Source organism: Salvelinus alpinus, chromosome 7, assembly GCF_045679555.1.
Source record: "Salvelinus alpinus chromosome 7, SLU_Salpinus.1, whole genome shotgun sequence".
Lineage (NCBI taxonomy): Eukaryota > Metazoa > Chordata > Actinopteri > Salmoniformes > Salmonidae > Salvelinus > Salvelinus alpinus.
In genome coordinates, this window is record NC_092092.1 from 18159140 (window position 1) to 18185560 (window position 26421).

A 26421-nucleotide genomic window follows, 5' to 3' on the forward strand; every position below is an offset into this window, starting at 1 on the left:
ATGATAGACCTAGTGTAGAGATGCAGACAGAGGCACGTGTCTACTCTGGATGAAATAAGACACATTCTGTGAAACTGTCAGGAACCATTCTCCCTCAGGGACTTAGTTTAGGCATATTGACTGACAATTTGTGACCGTCATAATGGCTAGTTCCATCCCTGGATGCAAAGCAAGACTAGGTTTGTGTGTGCATGTGTGTCGAAAAGCTTAGTCACTGAGTCCCTGAGTTGCTAGTGTACCTACTAGTTGGTTAATAATCCTATTAAATCTAATTCTGGCCTTGGGGAGAGTTTCCTGTTACTGTGAGCAGAGAAGAGAGGGAGCGAGAGGTGGAATACAGACATTGTCATCCTACTAGAAACATGGTATAGAGGAGGTGGACCCACTGGTTGCCCTCTAGGTTACAGAGAGCTGGTAGTCCCATCCACCAAACTACCAGGTGTGAAACAGGGAAGTGGCTCAGAGGTTACTCTATTTTGGAATAGAGCAGACCTAACTCGTGCTCTTAAATTAATCAAAACAGGAAATATTTACATTTTGGCTGGAAATTCTAAAGGAAATGATCTCAACAGAGAAACATATCCTCCACACTAGAATCCCCATACTTTAATGAAGACAGCGTCTAGAAGGGGAGATCAACCATTTCCAGGCCCAGGGACATGTACTGGTCTTTGGTGACCTAAATACCAGAACTGGACAAGAACCTGACACCCTCAGCACAGACGGGGACAAACACCTACCTGGAGGTTACAGCGTTCCCTCCCCTAGGCTCAACTAGGACAACATAACCAAATAAAATAGGTCACAACTCCTGCAGCTCTTTTTTAAAATGTATTTAACTAGGCAAGTCAGTTAAGAACAAATTCTTATTTACAATCACGGCCTACCCCAGCCAAACCCGGACGGCGCTGGGCCGATTGTGCGACGCCCTATGGAACTCCCAATCACGGCCAGATGTGATGCAGCCTGGATTTGAACCAGGTACTGCTCTTGCATTGAGATGCAGTGTCTTAGACCAATGCGCCATTCTGTCGCACACTGGGTATGTACATAGTCAGTGGTAGGCTTCAAGGGGACTCCTATGGTAGGTACACCTATAACTCATCTCTTGGTAGTAGTACTGTAGACTACTTTATTACTGACCTCAACTCAGAGTCTCTGTGTTCAGTCAGCCCACTGACACCCCTATCAGAGCAAAATCATAGTCTACCTGAACAGAGCAATACTCAATCATGAGACATCAAAGCCAAAGGAACTGAATAATATTAATAAATGCCACACAAGGAAGGAAAGTAGTGTGGAAACCTACCAAAGAACAATTAGGCAACAACAGTCAATCCCTTTTAGACAACTTCCCTTGACAAAACATTTCACTGTAATCGTGAAGGTGTGAACTTGGCAGTAGAATGCCTAAACAGTATATTTGACCTCAACTTCCCTATCAAATGTTTTTTATTTTTTTATTTAACTAGGCAATTCAGAACAAATTGTTATTTACATAGACGGCCTACCCCGGCCAAACGCTATGGGACTCCCAATCACAGCCAGATGTGGTGCAGTGATGCCTCTTGCACTGAGATGCAGTGCCTTAGACCGCTGCGCCACTCGGGGGCCCCAAATGGTTTGATGAAGAATGCAAAAACCTAAAAGAAATTGAAACAAATGCATAGAGACCCAGAAAACCTGAGTCTACGCCTTCACTATGGTGAATCACTAAACAATACAGAAATACACTACGGAAAAATATGTAATTTAATGTAATTGAATTCAATGTAATTGAAGAATCCATAGAATCTAACCACTTTTGGGGAAATTGGAAAACGCTAAACAAACAACAAAGAGTTATCTATACAAAACACGGATGAACGGTCCCGTGTGGCTCAGTTGGTAGAGCATGGCGCTTGCAACGCCAGGGTTGTGGGTTCATTCCCCACGGGGGGACCAGGATGAATATGTATGAACTTTCCAATTTGTAAGTCGCTCTGGATAAGAGCGTCTGCTAAATGACTTAAATGTAAATGTAAATAAACTGCTAATCCAATATTTATAACAAAGAACAAACCGCAAAAACATATACATGATAAAATACAAATCTTAGAATCAACTATTAAAGACTACCAGAACACACTGGATTCTACAATTACGTTGAATGAACTACAGGACAAAATACAAACCCTCCAACCCAAAAAGGCCTGTGGTGTTGATGGTATCCTAATAGAAATTATAACATTTACAGACCACAAATTCCAATTGGCTATACTTAAACTCTTTAACCTCCTACAGGATCAGTGGGTTGAGCTAACGTGATTAGCTTGAGGTTGTAAGTAACAAGAACATTTCCCAGGACATAGACATATCTGATATTGGCAGAAAGCTTAAATTCTTGTTAATCTAACTGCACTGTCCAATTTACAGTAGAGTGCATAGTTGTGAATTTAAAGTTATTAATAAACCAATTAGGCACATTTGGGCAGTCTTGATACTACATTTTTTGAACAGATGCAATGGTTAATTGGATCAGTCTTAAACTTTGCACATACACTGCTGCCATCTAGTGGCCAAAATCTAAATTACACCTGGGCTGGAATAATACATTATGGCATTTATCTTGCATTTCAAAGATGATGGTACAAAAGAACATGTTTTTTTCTTTGTATTAACTTTTTTTTACCAGGTCTGTGTTATAGTTTCCTATTTTCATTTCACATTTCCACAAAAGTCAAGTGTTTCCTTTCAAATGGTATCAAGAATATGCATATCCTTGCTTCATGTCCTGAGCTACAGGCAGTTAGATTTGGGAATTACATTTTAGGCCAAAATGTTTAAAAGGGTCCGATCCTTAAGCGTTAACATCATCCTTAGCTCTGACATCTTCCCCAATATTTGTAACCAAGGACCGATAACTCCAATCCACAAAAGTGGAGACACATTTGACACCAATAACTACCGTGGGATATGCGTCAACAGCAACCTTTGGAAAATCCTCTGCATTATCATTAACAGCAGACTCGAACATTTTCTACTGGGCAAATGTCAAACTGGCTTTTTACCAAATTACCGTATGACAGACCACGTATTCCCCTGCACACCCTAACTGACAAAGAAACAAAACAAACGCAGTCTTCTCATGCTTTGTTGATTTCAAAAAAGCCTTAGACTCAATTTGGCATGAGGGTCTGCTATACAAATTGATGGAAAGTGGTGTTGGGGGGAAAACAGACGACAAAATCCATGTACACAAACAAGTGTGCGGTTAAAATGGGCAAAAACACATTTCTTTCCACAGGGCTGTGGGGTGAGACAGGGCTGCAGCTTAAGCCCCACCCTTTCTGAAGTAAAATGTCTACTGTTTGCTGATGATCTGGACTTCTGTCCCCAACCATGGAGGGCCTAAAGCAGACAAAAATAATGGTGTTCCAAAAAAGGTCCAGTTGTCAGGACCACAAATACAAATTCCATCTAAACACCGTTGCCCTATAGCACACAAAAATCTATACATGCCTCGGCCTAAACATCAGCGCCACAGGTAATTTCAACAAAGCTGTGAACGATCTGAGAGACAAGGCAAAAAGGGCCTTCTATGCCATCAAAAGGAACATTTGACATACCAATTAGGATCTCGCAAAAAATATTTGAATCAGTTATAAACTCAGCAAAAAAGAAACGTCCCTTTTTCAGGACCCTGTCTTTCAAAGATTATTCGTAAAAATCCAAATAACTTCACAGATCTTCATTGTAAAGGGTTTGAACACAGTTTCCCATGCTTGTTCAATGAACCATAAACAATTTATGTTAAGACACTAACAGCTTACAGTCGGTAGGCAGTTATGAAAACTTAGTACACTAAAGAGGCCTTTCTACTGACTCTGAAAAACACCAAAAGAAAGATGCCCAGGGTCCCTGCTCATCTGCGTGAACGTGCCTTAGGCATGCTGCAAGGAGGCATGAGGACTGCAGATGTTGGCCAGGGCAATAAATTGCAATGTCTGTACTGTGAGACGCCTAAGACAGTGCTACAGGGAGACAGGACGGACAGCTGATCGTCCTCGCGGTGGCAGACCACGTGTAACACCTGCACAGGATCGGTACATCCAAACATCACACCTGCGGGACAGGTACAGGATGGCAACAACAACTGCCCGAGTTACACCAGGAACGCACAATCTTACCATCAGTGCTCAGACTGTCCGCCATAGGCTTAGAGAGTCTGGACTGAGGGCTTGTAGGCCTGTTGTAAGGCAGGTCCTCCCCAGACATCACTGGCAACAACGTCGCCTATGGGCACTAACCTGCCATCGTTGGACCAGACAGGACTGGCAAAAAGTGCTCTTCACTGACAAGTCGCGGTTTTGTCTCACCAGGGGTGATTGTCGGATTCGTGTTTATCGTCGAAGGAATGCGCTTAGACCGAGGCCTGTACTCTGGAGCGGGATCGATTTTGAGGTGGAGGGTCCGTCATGGTCTGGGGCAGTGTGTCACAGCATCATCGGACTGAGCTTGTTGTTATTGCAGGCAATCTCAATGATGTGCGTTATGGGGAAGACATCCTCCTCCCTCATGTGATACCCTTCCTGCAGGCTCATCCTGACATGACCCTCCAGCATGACAATGCCACCAGTCATACTGCTCGTTCTGTGCGTGGTTTCCTGCAAGACAGGAATGTCAGTGTTCTGCCATGGCCAGCGAAGAGCCCGGATCTCAATCCCATTGAGCACTTCCGGGACCTGTTGGATCGGAGGGTGAGGGCTAGGGCCATTCCCCCCCAGAAATGTCCAGGAACTTGCAGGTGCCTTGGTGGAAGAGTCGGGTAACATCTCACAGCAAGAACGAGCAAATCTGGTGCAGTCCATGAGGAGGAGATACACTGCAGTCCTTAATGATACACCAGATACTGACTGTTACTTTTGATTATGACCCCCCCCCCCCTTTGTTCAGGGACACATTATTACATTTCTGTTAGTCACATGTCTATAGAACTTGTTCAGTTTGTCTGTTGTTGAATCTTATGTTCATACAAATATTTACACATGTTAAGTTTGCTGAAAATAAATGCAGTTGACAGTGAGAGTACGTTTCTATTTTTTGCTGAGTTTAGAACCCATTGCCCTTTGGTTGTGAGGTCTGGGTTCCGCTCACCAACCAAGAATTCACAAAATGGGACAAACACCAAATTGAGACTCTCTGTACAACGTAAAACACCAAATAATGCAGGCCGAGCAGAATTATTCCGGTTACCCGCTAATTATCAAAATCCAGAAAATAACTGTTACATTTTACAACCACCTAAAAGGAAGCGATTCCCAAACCTTCCATAACAAAGCCATCACCTACAGAGAGATGAACCTGGAGAAGAGTCCCCTAAGCAAGCTGGTCCTGGGGCTCTGTTCACAAACACAAATAGACTCCAAAGAGACCCAGGACAGAAACACAATTAGACACCACCACATGAGAAAACAAAAAGATAATTACTTGACACATTGGAAAGAATTAACAAAAAAACTGAGCAAACTGTAATGCTATTTGGCCCTAAACAGAGAGTACACAGTGGCAGAATATCTGACCACTGTGACTGACCCAAACTTAAGGAAATCTTTGACTATGTACAGACTCAATTGAGCATAGCCTTGCTATTGAAAAAGGCTACCGTAGGCAGACATGGCTCTCGAGAAGACAGGGTATGTGCACACCGGCCACAAAATGAGGTGGAAACTGAGCTGCACTTCCTAACCTCCTGACAATTGTATGACGATGTTAGAGAGACACATTTCCCTCATTACATAGACCCACAAAGAATTAATAAAAGAATTTGATGAACTCCAATATCTGTTGGGTGAAACACCAGTGTGCCGTCACAGCGGCAAGATTTGTGTCCTATTGCCACAAGAAAAGGGCAACCAGTGAACAAACACCATTGTAAATACAACATATTTATGTTCCCTTTTTTTACTGTTTGCTCATTGTTACAACACTATTTAAACATGACATTTGAAATGTCTTTGTTCTTTTGTAGCTTGTGTGTTTGTGTAATATTTCCTGGTCACTTTTTGTTTTTCACTTTTGTTTATCCATTTCACTTGCTTTGGCAATGTATATGTATTTCCCATGCCAATAAAGCCTTTTGAATTGAATAGAGATGGAGTGAGGTGAGGTGGAGGGCTATAACCCTGCATAACATCTCTTCTGAGGTTGAAGTGCTGTTCACATTGTGTTCACACATCTTCTCATGATCTGATTCCATTAGCTAAACTAAACACCAGCTTAACTGCCATTGCTTAATATACCGTGTACAAATGGAATGCTAAGCCATAGCAGCGAAAATATACATTCTATTGCCATATGCATATTGTTAGTCCTTGGCGAGTGGAAATTAATGTATATAGAAATTGTCTTTAGATTGTAGGCATATGGCTCATACACATTACACCAAACTGTATTCCAATAAATAATATAAGTGTTTTATTCTTCAGGTACTTCCCGGAGTCGGCCACCCAGGAGATGTTGGAGGAGTGGCGTCCACTGCTCTGTCCATTTGATGTGACCATGCAGAGAGCTATAGGATACTTTGAGCTCTTCCTCCCCACCACCCTACCCCCAGAGCTGCACCACAAGGGCTTTAAGTGAGAACACGCACACGTACGCACGCACACACATCTCCACCACGTCATAGGGTCGCAAAGTTAATGGAAAATTTCCAAAAGTTCCCAGGTTTTTCATAAATCCCATTTGGTGGATTCCCTTACTGCTTATTCCGTCATGATTACAGGAAGGATTCCAGAATTGTTCATCTCTACGACATCCCAAAACTTGACAATTTGTAAAATACCATTTCATTGTTACCCCCAAAACATGATCACAATTGTTATTCTCTAATGAAAGGCAAGATAATATCTTGAGCATGCTGTAACTGCCACACGTATGACATTGGTTGTGTGTGTGTGTAGCACAGTAAGCGTTAGTATGGTGTTTGACAGACTGTTTGATGTTCACCAGGTTATGGTTTGATGAACTCATCAGCTTGTGGGTGGCAGTACAGAACCTTCCAGGTTGGGAGGTGGTAAGTTAGACATCACTCACTTGATTGACACTGTGTGTGTGTGTGTGGTAGTATCAGCCTGATGCCCGGTGTGTGTGTGGTAGTATTAGCCTGATGCCCGGTGTGTGTGGTAGTATTAGCCTGATGCCCGGTGTGTGTATGTGTGTGTGGTAGTATTAGCCTGATGCCCTGTGTGTGTGTGGTAGTATTAGCCTGATGCCTGGTGTGTGTGTGTGGTAGTATTAGCCTGATGCCCGGTATGTGTGTGTGTGTGTGGTAGTATTAGCCTGATGCCCTGTGTGTGTGTGTGTGTGTGTGTGTGTGTGTGGTAGTATTAGCCTGATGCACTGTGTGTGTGTGTGGTAGTATTAGCCTGATGCCCGGTGTGTGTGTGTGGTAGTATTACCACACACACACCGGGTTGGAGCGAGTAGGAATACCTAGGATAGGCTCTGATCAGAGCCTGTATTAGCCTGATGCCCGGTGTGTGTGTGTGTGTGTGGTAGTATTAGCCTGATGCCCGGTGTGTGTGTGTGGTAGTATTAGCCTGATGCCCGGTGTGTGTGGTAGTATTAGCCTGATGCCCGGTGTGTGTGTGTGTGTGTGGTAGTATTAGCCTGATGCCCGGTGTGTGTGTGTGTGGTAGTATTAGCCTGATGCCCGGTGTGTGTGTGTGTGGTAGTATTAGCCTGATGCCCGGTGTGTGTGTGTGTGTGGTAGTATTAGCCTGATGCCCGGTGTGTGTGTGTGTGGTAGTATGAGCCTGATGCCCGGTGTGTGTGTGTGTGGTAGTATTAGCCTGATGCCCGGTGTGTGTGTGTGTGTGTGTGTGGTAGTATTAGCCTGATGCCCGGTGTGTGTGTGTGTGTGTGTGTGTGTGTGGTAGTATTAGCCTGATGCCCGGTGTGTGTGGTAGTATTAGCCTGATGCCCGTTGTGTGTGTGTGTGGTAGTATTAGCCTGATGCCCGGTGTGTGTGTGTGTGTGTGTGTGTGGTAGTATTAGCCTGCTGCCCGGTGTGTATGTGTGTGTGTGTGGTAGTCTTAGCCTGATGCCCGGTGTGTATGTGTGTGTGTGTGGTAGTATTAGCCTGATGCCCGGTGTGTATGTGTGTGTGTGTGGTAGTATTAGCCTGATGCCCCGTGTGTATGTGTGTGTGTGTGGTAGTATTAGCCTGATGCCTGATGCCCTGTGTGTGTGTGTGTGTGGTAGAGTTAGCCTGATGCCCGGTGTGTGTGTGGTAGTATGAGCCTGATGCCCGGTGTGTGTGTGTGTGGTAGTATTAGCCTGATGCCCGGTGTGTGTGTGTGTGTGTGTGTGTGTGGTAGTATTAGCCTGATGCCCGGTGTGTGTGTGTGTGTGTGTGTGTGTGTGTGGTAGTATTAGCCTGATGCCCGGTGTGTGTGGTAGTATTAGCCTGATGCCCGGTGTGTGTGGTAGTATTAGCCTGATGCCCGGTGTGTGTGTGTGTGTGTGTGGTAGTATTAGCCTGATGCCCGGTGTGTATGTGTGTGTGTGTGGTAGTATTAGCCTGATGCCCGGTGTGTATGTGTGTGTGTGTGGTAGTATTAGCCTGATGCCCGGTGTGTATGTGTGTGTGTGTGGTAGTATTAGCCTGATGCCCCGTGTGTATGTGTGTGTGTGTGTGGTAGTATTAGCCTGATGCCTGATGCCCTGTGTGTGTGTGTGTGTGGTAGAGTTAGCCTGATGCCCGGTGTGTGTGTGGTAGTATTAGCCTGATGCCCTGTGTGTGTGTGTGTGTGTGTGTGTGTGTGTGTGTGTGTGGGGTAGTATTAGCCTGATGCCCGATCTGATTGTGCTGTCTTGGTAAGACGGCACAAACAGATCTGGCACCAGGCTATTGTAGTACAGTTTCCATCATTACTTTTGACAGAAACGTTGAACGATTCGATAGCTTATTCCTCAATGAATGTTTTCCTCAGCATCTTGTCAACCTGTTTGCCCGGTTGGCCAACGACAACATTGGCTACATTGACTGGGACCCTTATATACCCAAGGTAAGGACACATTTGTCTAGCTGTTCCTATAAAACTACCCCATCAATTCCACCCTACCCCATCACACCATTGGTCTCTTCCAGCAGGTCCCAATTCACTCCCTTCCCCTTGGCCTTAAAGTCAACTTTACTTCCTGATTTGGCCTCGTTTTTCATCAATGCTCGCTAAGAAATGCTATTGGCAGTGACAGAATAAAAACAAGAGTTGTCTTGGGGGTGTGGTTTGTGGGTGTTTCTTTGGTGTGTCTTTGCCTTTCAATCACAACAAACAAGGACAGTTGCTAGCCAGTTGAGTTATTGAAAGAAAGCTGGCAACCTGCATCAAACATGTCACGTTTGCTTGATTATGAGCTAGCTAGCTTACGTTAGCTAGCAGGGATCAAACCTGTCTTTAGGTGCAATGTTAGGAATGAAAATCTTCCTCTCATGTTACACGTTAGGGAGAGGCTATATATGTAGCTAGTTACATCACATTATTATAGCCTAGTATCATAGGGGCATAGCCTATCAACTAATGACATGTAGATAGCTAGCTATAAACTAAATATAGCTACTTACCAACAACACACCAGTCTCAGGTTTGATGGTTGTCTTTTCCCAGAGAACACGGTGCCTCCACGTGTTAATGGGCAAAAGGGGGCATGTTGACGACATTGTAATCCAAACCCAACCTTCATTTACCCATTGTGATGCACTAGGGTTCCAAACTCTGTTTTAGACAAGACTGACTTTTTGACCAAAATGATCCTATTTACACTTTGTACTCAATTGTGACACTAGAATCAATATTTCTGACTCATATCGATGCCACATAAGCTGTTTTCAAAGGGCTTAGTTGTTTTTTAGGGCCAGTCGTTCTTTAACACTTTCATGTTTGCAGATCTATAAGGTGTAAGCTCCAGCACTGTACTGCTTAAACCTTTCCAGACCCTTCAGATCTGCAAAACATTGAAGGGGAAAGGGTCGTTTCTGCAAAGATCTTATCCCTGATCATTTGACCTGTGACCATTGGTTGTTGGTGTGCATGTTATAGCAGACTAGACATGACCAGACAGCCATTGAAAGTGATACCTGTTAGTGGCATTAACTACTGTATCACATTTCCCTGTTGATCCTCCTGGCTTGTCTTTTAGCGTGTTTTGATACAGATACGTCACTGTTATCTGACTTAATTATGCCAACAGGACCTGATCTCAAATGTGATGTAATGGAATGAATGAAAAAACATTTTTTTTATTCATTTTGAGTAGCCCAAAAAATATGAATTAAAAACAATATACAGTGCATTTGGAACGTATTCAGACCCTTTGACTTTTTCCACATTTTGTTGCGTTACAGCCGTATTCTAAAAGGGATTTAAAAATAATTAAATCCTCATCAATCTACACAAATTACTCCATAATGACAAAGCGAAAACAGGTATTTAGAAATGCTAATTTATCAAAAATAAAAAACGGAAATACCTTATTTACATAAGTATTCAGACCCTTTGCTATGAGACTTGAAATTGAGATCAGGTACATCCTGTTTCCATTGATCATCCTTGAGATGTTTCTATAGCCTCCCGGGTGGCGCAGTGGTCTAGAGCACTGCATCGCAGTGCTATGCTGCGCCACCAGAGTCTGGGTTCGCGCCCAGGCTCTGTCGCAGCCGGCCGCGACCGGGAGGTCCGTGGGGCGACGCACAATTGGCTTAGCGTCGTCCGGGTTAGGGAGGGTTTGGCCGGTAGGGATATCCTTGTCTCATCGCGCTCCAGCGACTCCTGTGGCGGGCCGGGCGCAGTGCGCGCTAACTGAGGGGGGCGGGTGCACGGTGTTTCCTCCGACACATTGGTGCGGCTGGCTTCCGGGTTGGAGGCGCGCTGTGTTAAGAAGCAGTGCGGCTTGGTTGGGTTGTGCTTCGGAGGACGCATGACTTTCGACCTTCGTCTCTCCCGAGCCCGTACGGGAGTTGTAGCGATGAGACAAGATAGTAATTACTAGCGATTGGATACCACGAAAATTGGGGAGAAAAGGGGATAAAATTAAAAAAAAAAAAAAGAAAAAAAAAAAAAGAGATGTTTCTACAACTTAATTGGAGTCCACCTGTGGTAAATTAAATTAATTAGACATGATTTGGAAAGGCACACAGCTGTCTATATAAGGTCCCACAGTTGACAGTACATGTCAGAGCAAAAACCAAGCCATGAGGTCGAAGAAAATGTCCGTAGAGCTCTGAGACAGGAATGTGTCGAGGCACTGATCTGGGGAAGGGTACCAAAAACAAAATCTGCAGCATTGAAGGTCCCCAAGAACACAGTGGCCAACATATTTCTTAAATGGAAGAAGTTTGGAACCACTAAGACTCTTCCTAGAGCTGGCCTCCCGGCCAAACTGAGCAATTGGGGGAGAATGGCCTTGGTCAGGGAGGTGACCAAAAACCTGATGGTCACTCTGATAGAGCTCCAGAGCTCCTCTGTGGAGATGGGAGAACCTTCCAGAAGGACAACCATCTCTGCAGCACTCCACCAATCAGGCCTTAATGGTAGAGTGGCCAGACGGAAGCCACTCCTCAGTAAAAGGCACATGACAGCCCGCTTGGAGTTTGCCAAAAGGCACCTAAAGAATCTGACCATGATTTTGCTTTGTCAATATGTGGTATTGTGTAGATTGATGAGGGGAAAAAACGATTGAATAATTTTTAGAACAAGGCTGTAACGTAACAAAATGTGGGGAAAGTCAAGGGGTCTGAATACTTTCCGAATGCACTGTATCCTGTGATCAGAATGTAATTTGCCAATGGTTGCCAATTCCTGTCCTTGTGTACCACCATCAGTTCACATTTTTATTGTAGCCCCAGACAAGCACACCTTGTCTAATCATCAGGACCTCAATGAGTTGAATCAGGTGGGTTTTTTTTTGTCCGGGGATACAACAAAAAATGTATGCTGCTGGGGGTACTCGAGGACTGGAGTTGGGAACCACTGCATTGGACAACACATTCAATGAAAGAACAATAATGTATTGTTTCACACTTTTTGCTCCTTTTTGATTCCAGATCTTCACCAGAATCCTACGTAGTCTGAACCTCCCGGTGGGGACCAGTCAGATGCTGGTTCCCAGATACCTGACAAACGCCTACGACGTCGGGCATGTGGTCCTCTGGGTCTCAGCTTTACTGGTCAGTCACTGTACACAATCTGTGTTGCCCAATCAATCCTTTTTATTTCTCCAAGTTCATTTCAGTTTTTTTCATGTATAATTGGCTGATAGAAATGAAGTATATGTATTTTTAGAGGGGGGGAGGGAAATACTGTAATCATACAATGCAATACCATTAAGCCCTAGTTTATCAGAGAGTTTGGTGCTAAACTAAAGGACAGGGCTACGGCACACAAGGATACCGTAGACAACCCTGAAGCTACGGCTGAGGACAGGAACGAGTACAAGAAGTCCCGCTGTGACCTCCAGAGTCATCCTTTTGCTCATTTGATGATGTAGGAATAAGGTGGAATCATACTACAGAGGCTCTCACACCTGCCGCATGTGGCAGGGGCTACAGTCCATTACGGAGTACAAAGGAAGAACCAGTCGTGATCTGCCCAACGATGCCGCTACCATATAAACTCAAATAATTTTTATGCACGCTTTGACAATGATAACATCGTGCCGGTTGTGAGGGCCGCCACCGACCTACAGGGCTGGGTGATCTCGCTCTCTGAAGCCGACGTGAGTAAGGTTTTCACAGTCATTTTCACAGTCATTTTCGATCTCTCCTTGTCCCAGTCTGTAATTCCCACATGTTTTAAGATGACCACCATCATCCCTGATCCCAAGAACCCTTAAGGCTTCATGCCACGATGACTATTGGCCTGTAGCAACTTGTGGGATACATTTATATGGACAAAGTGCTTTGAGGGGCTGATTATGGCACACATTATCGCCAGCATCCGAGACACCCTAGACCCACTCCGGCCCAACAGATCCATAGACGGTGCAATGTCAATTGCACTCCACGCTGCCCTCACCCACCTAGATAAGAGAAATACCTATTTTGGAATGCTGTTCATTGTCTACAGCTCAGCGTTCAACACCATTGTCCCCTCCAGGGTCGTCACCAAGCTAAGGACCCTGGGACTGAACACCTCCCTCTGCAACTGGATCCTGGACAACCTCTCCCTCAACGTCAGCAAGGCAAAGGAGCTGATTGTGGACTACAGGAAACGAGAGGCGAGCACTTAAAATGGTCCGCACACAGTCATGAAGAAGGGGAGTTAGTGCCTATTCCCCCTCAGGAGGTTGAAAAGGTTTTGCATGGGCCGTAAAATCCTCAAAAGGTTCTACAGCTGAACCATTGAGAGCATATAGACTGGCTGCATCACTGCTTGGTATGGCAATCGCACTGCCTTTGATCGCATGGTGCTACAGAGGGCTGTGCGGACAGCCCAATACATCACTGGGGCCGAGCTCTCTGCCATCCAGGACCTCTATCTCTCTGCTTCCGCACAGCAAGCGGTACCGGTGCATCAACTCTGACACCAACAGGCTCCTGAACAGCTTCTGTTCCCAAGCCATAAGATGGCTAACAAAATGGCTACATGGACTATCTGAATTGACCCTTGCATTGTATATTTTTATTTTTGCACAGTCTATGCACACTCACAGGGCCCTACACACACACACACACACACACACACACACACACACACACACACACACACTCCATCATTAGCTCACACACACACATAATATGCACATACATTTATACGGACACTAGACACAGCCACACCCACTCATATACAATCATCATATACGCTGCTGCTACTCTGTTTATCATATATCCTGATGCCTAGTCACCTTAACCCTATATTGTACATATCTACCTCTATCGCTCCAGTATCCCTGCACACTGTAAATATGGTACTGAAACTGACCCTGTATGGTTACTTACTTCCTCATGTGTTTTTGTTGTACCTTAAGTTATTTTTAGTTTTACATTGTTATTGATTACTGCATTATTGGGTTTAGAGCTTGGAAGAAAGGCATTTCACTGTACTTGTTCACGTGCCATAAAAATACTTTAACAAGACGCAATAGTACCCCTAAATAAGGTTAAGGAAAAGAACAATGTAATTTTATTTAAACTCAGCAAAAATAGAAAAGTCCTCTCACTGTCAACTGCGTTTATTTTCAGCAAACTTATGTGTAAATATTTGTATGAACATAAGTTTCAACAACTGAGACATAAACTGAACAAGTTCCACAGACATGTGACTAACAGAAATGGAATAATGTGTTCCTGAACAAAGAGGGGGTCAACATCAAAAGTCAGTATCTGGTGTGGCCACCAGCTGCATTAAGTACTGCAATGCATCTCCTCCTCATGGACTGCACCAGATTTCCAGCTCTTGTTGTGAGATGTTACCCCACTCTTTCACCAAGGCACCTGCACGTTCCCGGACATTTCTGCGGTGTAATGGCCCTAGCCCTCACCTTCCGATCCAACAGGTCCCAGACGTGCTCAATGGGATTGAGATCCGGGCTCTTCGCTGGCCATGGCAGAACACTGACATTCCTGTCTTGCAGGAAATCACGCACAGAACGAGCAGTATGGCTGGTGGCATTGTCATGCTGGAGGGTCATGTCAGGATGAGCCTGCAGGAAGGGTACCATATGAGGGAGGAGGATGTCTTCCCCATAACGCACAGCGTTGAGATTGCCTGCAATGACAACAAACTGAGTCCGATGATGCTGTGACACACTGCCCTAGACCATGACGGACCCTCCACCTCCAAATCGATCCCGCTCCAGATTACAGGCCTCGGTGTAACGCTCATTCCTTCGACGATAAACGCGAAGACAAAACCTGGTGAGACAAAACCGCAACTCGTCAGTGAATAACACTTTTTGCCAGTCCTGTCTGGTCCAACGAAGGTGGGTTTGTGCCCATAGACGATGTTGTTGCCGGTGATGTCTGGTGAGGACCTGCCTTACCTGGACCTGCTTTCCTGGTGTAACTCAGGCAGTTGTTGTTGCCATCCTGTACCTGTCCCGCAAGTGTGATGTTCGGATGTACCGATCCTGTGCAGGTGTGTTACACGTGGTCTGCCATTGCGAGGACGATCAGCTGTCCGTCCTGTCTCCCTGTAGCGCTGTCTTAGGCGTCTCACAGTACGGACATTGCAATTTATTGCCCTGGCCACATCTGCAGTCCTCATGCCTCCTTGCAGCATGCCTAAGGCACGTTCACGCATATGAGCAGGGACCCTGGGCATCTTTCTTTTGGTGTTTTTCAGAGTCGGTAGAAAGGCCTCTTTAGTGTCCTAAGTTTTCATAACTGTGACCTTAATTGCCTACCGTCTGTAAGATCTTAGTGTCTTAACGACCATTCCACAGGTGCAAGTTCCTTAATTGTTTATGGTTCATTGAACAAGCATGGGAAACAGTGTTTAAACCCTTTACAATGAAGATCTGTGAAGTTATTTGGATTTTTAAAGACAGGGTCCTGAAAAAGGGTTTCTTTTTTTGCTGAGTGTTTATTTTTTTATATATATATATATATATATTTTTTTTTTTTATGTTAAGCATCTGTTTCTGTGATTGCAGGGAGGCCCCAGTAAGCAAGCCCAGGCACAGCTCAGTGGCCTTTTCAACAGCATCACATCTTTCTTCCACCCATCCAACCATGGACGCTGGCTGGTGAGTCACTGGAAATCTCACTTCCTGTGGATGCCTTCTTTGGAAGGCTCAGGATCTGTTAGTACTGCTAGTTCAGAAATAACACCCTGATGACATATGAGAGAGAGGCAGCAACCAGCCGTGCTATAAACGGTTAACCTGATATCGGGGGCACACGTCATTCTGTTCTAGGAACATCCCCCCTCCATCAGACCAGAGCCTCTGGCTATAGGCAGTGTCTTCAGTCATACACACATCTTTATTTATGGGTGAGGGACATAGACCTGGGTTCAGATACCATTACAAATACTAAACCTGGGCTCGATTTGAGCATGTCTGACTCAATAGAATGTTCATAAAAGTGTACATTGTGCTCATTTGGCACTCCAGCTAAAGTGAACATTAAAAGTATTTGAAAGATTTCAAAAAGTTCTTGAACCCAGGTCTGGAGGGAGAGTTTTGTTTGTGACCCCGTTTTGTTGCTGGGAAATCCCAGCAACCCGTGAGATTCTCTCCTGACCCCTCAGATGTTGACGTTTTATTGCAAGTAGATGAATGTGTACAGACAACCTGACATTCTTGGGACCTGTGTCCAATTTGAGGGCACTATGTGTACTGGCTTGGCAATAGTTGTATTGTGTAATGTAATGGTCATCACTGAAGTGACATAGAAAGACACAGGGTTTGTTTAGCATTAATAAACTGACTTTGGCCTGACATTTGACATTCCGTCAGCCAGTTATGGAGCTGGATCTGTGACAGACATTTCAGATCTTAGTCCGTCGGTCTTTATATAGAGATAAAACTGTGCACAATCTAAGGCCATGCTGTCCTGACGGGTTATTGGTTCTAAGGCCATGCTGTCGCGGTGACTGTATTACCACCACACCGGCAGTCATGTGTCATGAAGGCAGTCAAATTCCACATGACCGTTTAGTCACTGTAATTAGGCTTCTCCAAGCTCTGATGCTGCTGATGGTCATTAGTAGCCTACCAAACTTTAACTGTCTGGTACTCAGCACTCTATTGTACATCTAATCACTATGACATCAATGCAAATGTATTCGATAATCTAATCAAACACTTCATGAGAGGCCATGAGCTCATGTTGCCAACATTTCTATAGGCTATGCAATTGCATGAAAAAACAGAGTGATGGCCTTTATTAAAAAGAGGAGGATCAGCTTTCTATAGGCTAGGGCTACTATATTTATTTCTCAACTTTCCTAATATTAAGCACATTGCTTGTCTTTACAACAGGAGTATAGCCTACCTGGCTGGCATGAAAATAAACCACAGGGAAAAGTGTCACTATTTAATTGCATCAATGACATGTATTTTTTCCCCGCTGCCCCTGTTTTGAGACAGGTGCATGATAATGGTCCATTCTAAATCAAACCAAATTTCACACATATTATTTAGTATATGTAAAGACAAAATTAAATCAGGAATAGGTTGATGGGTGACAATATTAGCCTATCACTTGTGAATTATATATTATCACTTGTGAATGATGCCCAGCGTAACAAACAATGCCTTTTTTTGCAACTTTTTCTAATCATAGTCGCACACCTCATGTAGCCTAGCCCGTAGAACTATATGTTTTAATAAGGTTTGCATCACAACTAATGTGGCCAAATGACTTAAAATTAAGCTGCTTTACTTTTTACCTTTCTTTAACTATAAGCAGCGCGTGAGTTTCAAGTTTGGGGAAGATCATTTTCACCATAAAAATGCACCTTTTACATTACGTGCATAATCGCATTATTGGTCATTTTTGACAAGTGTTTTCCCACTAATGGAACATTCCCGCTTATAGCCTACTGCTGTGTGCTCATTGCTGCGCTTATAATGTGAAGAAATAGCCTAATAGTTTATCAACATTTTAAGCTAAACGTTCTGGTCTGTTGCGTCAGCCACATTGCGTAAAAAAGTTTTTTTGATGCTAGTTGTTTTATTAATTTGGGATGTATCGCATCCCACAAATGTCCAAGGCTATGTTTGGAATATTTATGTCTCGGACAGAATAGAATAGATCAACTTTTGTACTATGGGGGATAGTAGATTGACGTAGGCTAGTGCTTTTACTGTTCGTTAGGCCTACTCATCTTGTTGGCTGACGAAAAGTAAATATGGACAGTTCTTCAAATATCTTCAATATGCACCTCTGAATTGAATAAGGATGTGCGCAGTTGATTCCCGTTCGGTCTTCACTTGTAGCCTGTGAGAAAGACCCGATCACGTGATGGAGCGCACTGCACTCTGGGAGAAGGGCATAATGGCCACTTGCCCGCAAAAGGCATGGATTTGTTTAGGGTGCATTACGGCCACACGGGATGCCACCGTGAAATTCTAGGCATTATCAAGTACTTGTCAAATAGAGCATAAATAAATAGGTTTTCCTATGTTAACTGCTCAACACAGAATAACCACATGTGCGCACTCCCTCAAATCATTTGGAGAAAATATCCTTTCTATTTTATTCAGTTTTGTTCAATTGTATTCTTCATACTATGAAATAATGCCACGAAATTCTAAGCAGATCTTGTCTGCTAAATGAACTAGTGTAGCTAGTGTCCTCCCACCGGTCTCTGTCTTTATGTTCTCCCACCAGTCTCTCAGCCAGTGTCTCTCTAACCCTGTCTGTCACTGTCTTTATGTCCTCACACCAGTCTCTGTTTTCATGTCCTCACACCTGTCTCTGTCTCTCTATCTCCAGATGAAGTTGATGAAGCTGCTGCAGCGCCTCCCAGCCAGTGTGGTGCGGCGGCTCCACCGGGAGCGCTACCGGAAACCCACGTGGCTCACGCCGGTACCGGACAGCCACAAGATGACAGAGGCGGACATCACAGCGTTCGTGGAGAGTATGATGCAGCCGGTGCTGCTGGCCATGTTCAGTAAGACGGGTAGTCTGGATGCTGCTCAGGCCTTGCAGAACCTGGCCCTCATGAGGCCCGAACTTGTCATACCACCAGTGCTGGAGAAGTGAGTCAAATCAAACAGTCTGTCTGATTAGTGGATGGGCAGTGTTTCCTCTTTCATTGTATAGATGGGGCGGGCCCCACAACATCTGTTGTCCCCCAATGCCTAAAGCCTTCAACCCTTTAGTTGATTTCTATTTAGCTTTAGACTCCCTGAATATTAAATCAGGACTTGTGTGCTCCGCCTGGAAAATAGGCTAATCTATGGCAAACACTGGGTAGAGGTTAGAGGAAAGAATTGGAATGGGGTTCTGTATTCCAAGAGGCAGATTAACTAAAGTTCTAATACAAATACCACAAAAACAGTAAACAAAGCTATTTGTCTTAGGGCTGGGCAATATAGCCAAAATATCATATCACAATATTTTTGGCAGTATTTGACATTATGTTTCTCAATTCTGTCTTGTCCTCTCTTTATAGAACGTACCCTGCTATGGAAACACTGACAGAGCCCCACCAACTGACTGCCACCCTGAGCTGTATGATCGGCGTGGCTCGCAGCCTGGTGTCTGGTGGCCAGCGCTTCCCCGAGGGCCCCACACACATGCTACCCCTCCTCATGCGGGCCCTTCCCGGGGTCGACCCCAACGACTTCAGCAAGTGCATGGTGGGTAATGGAGTTCAGGGGAAAGAAGAAGCTCTCGTAGGCCTACACTGGGTTATCTTGTATACAGAGATTGTCATCAATTTGGAAGTGCGTGTGTGTTGCAGGTCTAACTTTTGCTCTCCCTCCTTTCTGCAGATAACATTCCAATTCATTGCTACGTTTGCGACTCTTGTGCCTTTGGTGGACTGTTCATCTGCTGTTCATGAAAGGAGCGACCTGACAGAGGTGGAGAGAGAGATGTGCTCAGCCTCTGCAGAGTTTGAGGACTTTGTTCTTCAGTTCATGGACAGGTATGAGTATGGAGAATGAAGTCAATGTACACTATATATACAAAAGTATATGGACACCCCTTCAAATGAGTGGATTTGGTTATTTCAGCCACACCCATTGCTGACAGGGGTATAAAATCGGGCACACAGCCATGCAATCGCCATAGACAAACATTGGCAGTAGAATGGCCTTACTGAAGAGCTCGGTGACTTTCAACGTGGCACCGTCATAGGATGCCACCTTTGTAATAAGTCAGTTGGTCAAATTTCTGCCCTGCTAGAGCTGCCCTGGTCAACTGGTAAGTGCTGTTATTGTGAAGTGGAAATGTCTAGGAGCAACAACGGCTCAGCCGCGAAGTGGTAGGCCACACAAGCTCACAGAACGGGACCGCGAGTGTTGAATCATGTACAAATCTTCTGTCCTCTGTTGCAACCCTCACTACCGAGTTCCAAACTGCCTCTGGAAGCAACGTCAGCTTCATGAAGCTCCCAACTGTTCGTCGGGGGCTTCATGAAATGGGTTTCCATGGCCGTGCAGCCGCACACAAGTCTAAGATCACCATGTGCAATGCCAAGAGTCGGCTGGAGTGGTGTAAAGTTCACCGCCATTAGACTCTGGAGCAGTGGAAACGCGCTTCACCTCTTGGCAGTCCGACGGACAAATCTGGGTTTGGTCGGATGCCAGGAGAGGGCTTCCTGCCCCAATGCATAGTGCTTACTGTAAAGTTTGGTGGATAAGGAATAATGGTCTGGGGCTGTTTTTCATGGTTCGGGCTAGGCCCCTTCCAGTGAAGGGAAATCTTAACGCTACAGCATACAATGACATTCTAGATGAATTTGTGCTTCCAACTTTGTGGCAACAGTTTGGAGAAGGCCAGCATGACAAGGCCCCTGTTCACAAAGCGAGGTCCGTGCAGAAATGGTTTGTCGAGATCGCTGTAGAAGAACTTGACTGGCCTACACAGAGTCCTGACTAGAGGTCGACCGATTTAATTAGGGACGATTTCAAGTTTTCATAACAATCGGTAATTGGCATTTTTGGTCACTGATTATAGCCGATTAGATTGCACTCCACGAGGAGACTGCGTGGCTGGCTGACCACCTGTTAGGCGAGTGCAGCAAGGACCCATGGTAAGTTGCTAGCTAGCATTAAACGTATCTTATAAAAAACATCAATCTTAACATAATCACTAGTTAACTACACATGGTTGTTGATATGACTAGTTTAACTAACTTGTCCTGCATTGCAAATAATCAATGCGGTGCCTGTTAATTTCTCATCGAATCACAGCCTACTTTGCCAAACGGGTGATGATTTAACAAGCGCATTTGCGAAAAAAGCACTGTCTTTGTACCTAACCATAAACATCAATGCCTTTCTTTCTTATATTTTTTTAAACCTGCATATTTAGTTGAAAGAAATTAATGTTAGCAGGCAATATTAACTAGGGAAATTGTGTCACTTCTCTTGCGTTCTGTGCAAGCAGAGTCAGGGTATATGCAACAGTTTGGGCCGCCTGGCTCGTTGCGAAATGTGTGAAGACCATTTTTTCCTAACAAAGACCGCAATTAATTTGTCAGAATTTAACATAATTATGACATAACATTGAAGGTTGTGCAATGTAACAGCAATATTTAGACTTATGGATGCCACCCATTTGATGAAATACGGAACGGTTCCGTATTTCACTGAAAGAATAAACGTCTTGTTTTGGAGATGATAGTTTCCGGATTTTACCATATTAATGACCTAAGGCTCGTATTTCTGTGTGTTATTATAATTAAGTCTATGATTTGGTAGAGCAGACTGACTGAGCGGTGGTAGGTAGCAGCAGGCTCGTAAGCATTCATTCAAACAGCACATTCCTGCGTTTGCCAGCAGCTCTTCGCAATGCTTGAAGCACAGCTCTGTTTATGACTTCCAGCCTATCAACTCCCAAGATTAGACTGGCAATACTATAGTGCTTATAAGAACATCCAATAGTCAAAGGTATTTGAAATACAAATGGTATAGAGAGCGAGAGAGAGGGAGAGTCCTATAATAACTACAACCTAAAACTTAACTGGGAATATGGAAGACTCATGTTAAAAGGAACCACCAGCTTTCATATGTTCTGAGCAAGAACATATATTGCACTTTTACTTTCTTCTCCAACACTGTGTTTTTGCATTATTTAAACCAAATTGAACATGTTTCATTATATATTTGAGACTAAATTGATTTTATTAATGTATTATATTAAGTTCAAGTTTGTACTGTGTTCATTCATTCAGTATTGTTGTAATTGTCATTATTACAAATATATACACTGCTCAAAAAAATAAAGGGAACACTAAAATAACACATCCTAGATCTGAATGAATGAAATATTCTTATTAAATACTTTTTTCTTTACATAGTTGAATGTGCTGACAACAAAATCACACAAAAATTATCAATGGAAATCAAATTTATCAACCCATGGAGGTCTGGTTTTGGAGTCACACTCAAAATTAAAGTGGAAAACCACACTACAGGCTGATCTAACTTTGATGTAATGTCCTTAAAACAAGTCAAAATGAGGCTCAGTAGTGTGTGTGGCCTCCACGTGCCTGTATGACCTCCCTACAACGCCTGGGCATGCTCCTGATGAGGTGGCGGATGGTCTCCTGAGGGATCTCCTCCCAGACCTGGACTAAAGCATCCGCCAACTCCTCGACAGTCTGTGGTGCAACGTGGCTTTGGTGGATGGAGCGAGACATGATGTCCCAGATGTGCTCAATTGGATTCAGGTCTGGGGAACGGGCGGGCCAGTCCATAGCATCAATGCCTTCCTCTTGCAGGAACTGCTGACACACTCCAGCCACATGAGGTCTAGCATTGTCTTTCATTAGGAGGAACCCAGGGCTAACCGCACCAGCATTTGGTCTCACAAGGGGTCTGAGGATCTCATCTCGGTACCTAATGGCAGTCAGGCTACCTCTGGCGAGCACATTGAGGGCTGTGCGGCCCCCCCAAAGAAATGCCACCCCACACCATGACTGACCCACCGCCAAACCGGTCATGCTGGAGGATGTTGCAGGCAGCAGAACGTTCTCCACGGCGTCTCCAGACTCTGTCACGTCTGTCACATGTGCTCAGTGTGAACCTGCTTTCATCTGTGAAGAGCACAGGGCGCCAGTGGCGAATTTGCCACTCTTGGTGTTCTCTGGCAAATGCCAAACGTCCTGCACGGTGTTGGGCTGTAAGCACAACCCCCACCTGTGGACGTCGGGCCCTCATACCACCCTCATGGAGTCTGTTTCTGACCGTTTGAGCAGACACATGCACATTTGTGGCCTGCTGGAGGTCATTTTGCAGGGCTCTGGCAGTGCTCCTCCTGATCCTCCTTGCACAAAGGTGGAGGTAGCGGTCCTGCTGCTGGGTTGTTGCCCTCCTACGGCCTCCTCCATGTCTCCTGATGTACTGGCCTGTCTCCTGGTAGCGCCTCCATGCTCTGGACACTACGCTGACAGACACAGCAAACCTTCTTGCCACAGCTCGCATTGATGTGCCATCCTGGATGAGCTGCACTACCTGAGCCACTTGTGTGGGTTGTAGACTCCGTCTCATGCTACCACCAGAGTGAAAGCACCGCCAGCATTCAAAAGTGACCAAAACATCAGCCAGGAAGCATAGGAACTGAGAAGTGGTCTGTGGTCACCACCTGCAGAACCACTCCTTTATTGGGGGTGTCTTGCTAATTGCCTATAATTTCCACCTGTTGTCTATTCCATTTGCACAACAGCATGTGAAATTTATTGTCAATCAGTGTTGCTTCCTAAGTGGACAGTTTGATTTCACAGAAGTGTGATTGACTTGGAGTTACATTGTGTTGTTTAAGTGTTCCCTTTATTTTTTTGAGCAGTATATAAAAATCGTCCGATTAATCGGTATCGGCTTTTTTTGGTCCTCCAATTATTGGTACCGGCGTTGAAAAATCATAATCGGTCGACCTCAATCCCATCAACACCTTTGGAATCAATTGGAATGCAGGCTGTGAGCCAGGCCTAATCGGCCAACATCATTGCCCGACCTCACTAATGCTCATGGCAGAATGGACGCAAGTCCCCGCAGCAATGTTCCAACATCTAGTGGAAAGCCTTCCCAGAAGAGTGGTCTGTAATAGCAGTGAATTGGGGACCAACTCCATAGTAATGCCCATTATTTTGGAATGAGATGTTCGATGAGCAGGTGTCCACATACTTTTGGTGATCTATGTTTCCTATGTATGCATGTCATCAGTGGAACAGCATAGCAGTTCTAAACTGTGTCTGTGTGTTTGTGTCTGTCCAGGTGTTTTGCCCTGATAGACAGCAGTACTCTAGAGCAGACCAGAGAGGAGACAGAGACAGAGAAGATGACCCATCTGGAGAGCCTGGTGGAGCTGGGACTATCTTCTACCTTCAGCACCATCCTCACACAGTGCTCCATAGACATCTTCAAGGTAGGACTCATTCACTCATTCACTCACTCATTCACTCACTCACTCACTCACTCACTCACTCACTCACTCACACTCAACCGTTTGTTTCTCCTGGCTGTACTCAGGTGGCTCTGGAGAAGGTCTTCAACTTTGCCACCACCAACATCTTTGAGACTCGTGTGGCTGGCAGGATGGTGGCTGACATGTGCAGAGCAGCCTCCAAGTGTCACCCGGCACAGTCTCTGAAGCTTTTTGTGCCCCATTGCTGCAATGCCATAAACCAGATCGCTGTCAGTAAGTATTCACTAAGTAGGAAGTGTGTTCTGTTTATGTGCAGGGCTATAAATCCAAATCTTGATTTAATCCAGCCATGATTTGATCAAGATGATGCTGTGTGCTGATTTGCTATGGAGGGTTTAGAGTTGGGGAGAAGTGGGAATCATTGGGTCTGAGTTGGCCTCAGAGTATCTCACCATCTCTGTCATGTTGTTCTTGATGATGATGATGATTTCCAGATGAAGAGGTGTTGAGTGAGGAGGAACTGGATAAGGAGTTACTATGGAACCTTCAGCTACTGTCAGAGGTGAGGTCATCATCCTGCGTTCATATCGACTGGACTGAGAGACTCTCTTGTTCCCTTCAACTGTCAGTAGACACCAAACAGGAAAACATTTTTGAAATGCGGGAGTTACTAACCTAATGTTGTCTGATAAGAAAGCTTCTCTTTGTTTTCCGTAGCAAAATATTTGTGTACGTTTTTGTTGTTGTGCTCTAATGAACAGAACACAGGTGCAGTCTATTTTCTCTCCTAACCTTGTTCTCCCCAGGTGACTCGTGTGGACGGGGACAAGATCCTCCCCTACAGCACCCAGCTGGTTCAGATCCTGCAGCTGACCCTCCATCTGAAGTGTAAACAGGGCTACACCCTGGCCTGTAACCTGCTGCATCATATCCTGAGGTCAACAGCCCTCATCTACCCCACAGAGTACTGCAGTGTACCTGGAGGCTTTCAGCAGCCCACAGAGGACTACCTGCCCATCAAGGTATGTACAGTATAGGGTTAAGTACAGTGTTAGGGGTACATGCAGGGCTGGTGTTAGGGGTAACACATCTATCTACCCCACAGAGTACTGCAGTGTACCAGGTGACTTTCAACAGCCCATATAGGACTACCTACCCATCGAGGTATCAAGTTCAAAACTTTAGTTTTATATTTTTTCAGATTCCTGCCTGCCAAATTTCTGCTACATATTCTTTGGTAGGAATATATTTTTATAACCCAGAAGACCCCGAAAAATTGTGATTATTGAACGCTTCTGTCCATTTCTATCACAAATTGTGTTATTTTATAACTTTTTACATTATCTTCTTGATTGGTCTTATCATTTATCAGTCACTCTGGACCTTTCGGTAAGAAAGTGTCAAAGGAACTGCCCTGTTAACTCTATTTCTCCCCCCTCCCTTCCTCATTTACTCTCCTCAGCCCTCCCCCTGTCCACTTAGTCAGTGAGAAGGGTCCATAGAGATGGATGGAGGACACCTATCTTTGCCCATAGGACAATGGTGAAATCCCAGCCCACACTAAAAGGCTTTTGTGGCAAGTGCACCCTCTATCCATCTCTATGGAAGGGCCTGGAGTGTGATCCTATTATGTCTTCACTATGTCACCCCCAGTAGAGGTAGAGACATAACCTTTCTCCCCGAAGTGTGCACTTTCATGGATTTGAAAGGAAATACCTGGTATATGGAAACTCCCTCCAGGCCATGCCTTTTAACAATCCAATGCTTTAAAATGTGTGTGTAGTAGTGAACGAGTGTTCACTTCAGGAGGAAGGAGAGATTATTGGGACGCACCCCAGGGCAGCTTGTTGGCTAGCTCAATGAATTAAAGCCTGTATGGCACTAGATGTCAAATAAGGTGTCTTGCCTGCTGTTTTTAGAATTGATGTCAGGACTACAAGACAAGCACGTGTGTTTTGTATGTGTGTGTGTTTTGTCTGTGTGTGTGTGTGTCATTTGCGTGCATGTCAATGACTATATATGAATGGACAAAACCATTGATTCCTATGTAAAGACTCAATAGTGCATTTAGGCCAAATGAAGTTGGTTAAGATGGCGTCTCATGGAGACACAACATGCGCAGTTTGAGCTACTCCAGGAAGTGATGTTGCAGGCTCGCTCAGTGCTACCCCCTTTCATTGAGTAAATGTGTCGGCATGCTTCAGTTTGGCTAGCCAAGGTCGGCTAGGCGACCCGAACGAGTGCTCGCATACTCCCTTAAAAAACATTAGCTTGAAAAACGAGAAAAAAACATCATTGGTACTGTTTGTCCAGTATACACTTCCTCAAAATAGTCTGAATTAATCTAAGATGACTCAAGAAATCTGTCATTGATTTCGACGTTTTTGCTGAGG

General features: G+C 44.7%; 1 protein-coding gene across 4 annotated transcripts in view; it reads left to right on the forward strand.

Moving 5' to 3' along the window:
- LOC139580538 (proteasome activator complex subunit 4B-like) overlaps positions 1–26421 on the forward strand; it is an 84361-nt gene that overhangs the window by 22130 nt on the left and 35810 nt on the right. For all 4 annotated transcript variants that reach the window (XM_071409314.1, XM_071409315.1, XM_071409317.1 and 1 more), the window contains 12 exons: positions 6468–6617; positions 6991–7054; positions 8976–9050; positions 12086–12208; positions 15634–15726; positions 18425–18690; positions 19107–19293; positions 19429–19583; positions 23878–24028; positions 24133–24301; positions 24523–24590; positions 24835–25050. In XM_071409314.1, the coding sequence (XP_071265415.1) occupies positions 6468–6617; positions 6991–7054; positions 8976–9050; positions 12086–12208; positions 15634–15726; positions 18425–18690; positions 19107–19293; positions 19429–19583; positions 23878–24028; positions 24133–24301; positions 24523–24590; positions 24835–25050 (1717 nt within the window). The remainder of the gene's footprint in view (positions 1–6467; positions 6618–6990; positions 7055–8975; positions 9051–12085; positions 12209–15633; positions 15727–18424; positions 18691–19106; positions 19294–19428; positions 19584–23877; positions 24029–24132; positions 24302–24522; positions 24591–24834; positions 25051–26421) is intronic.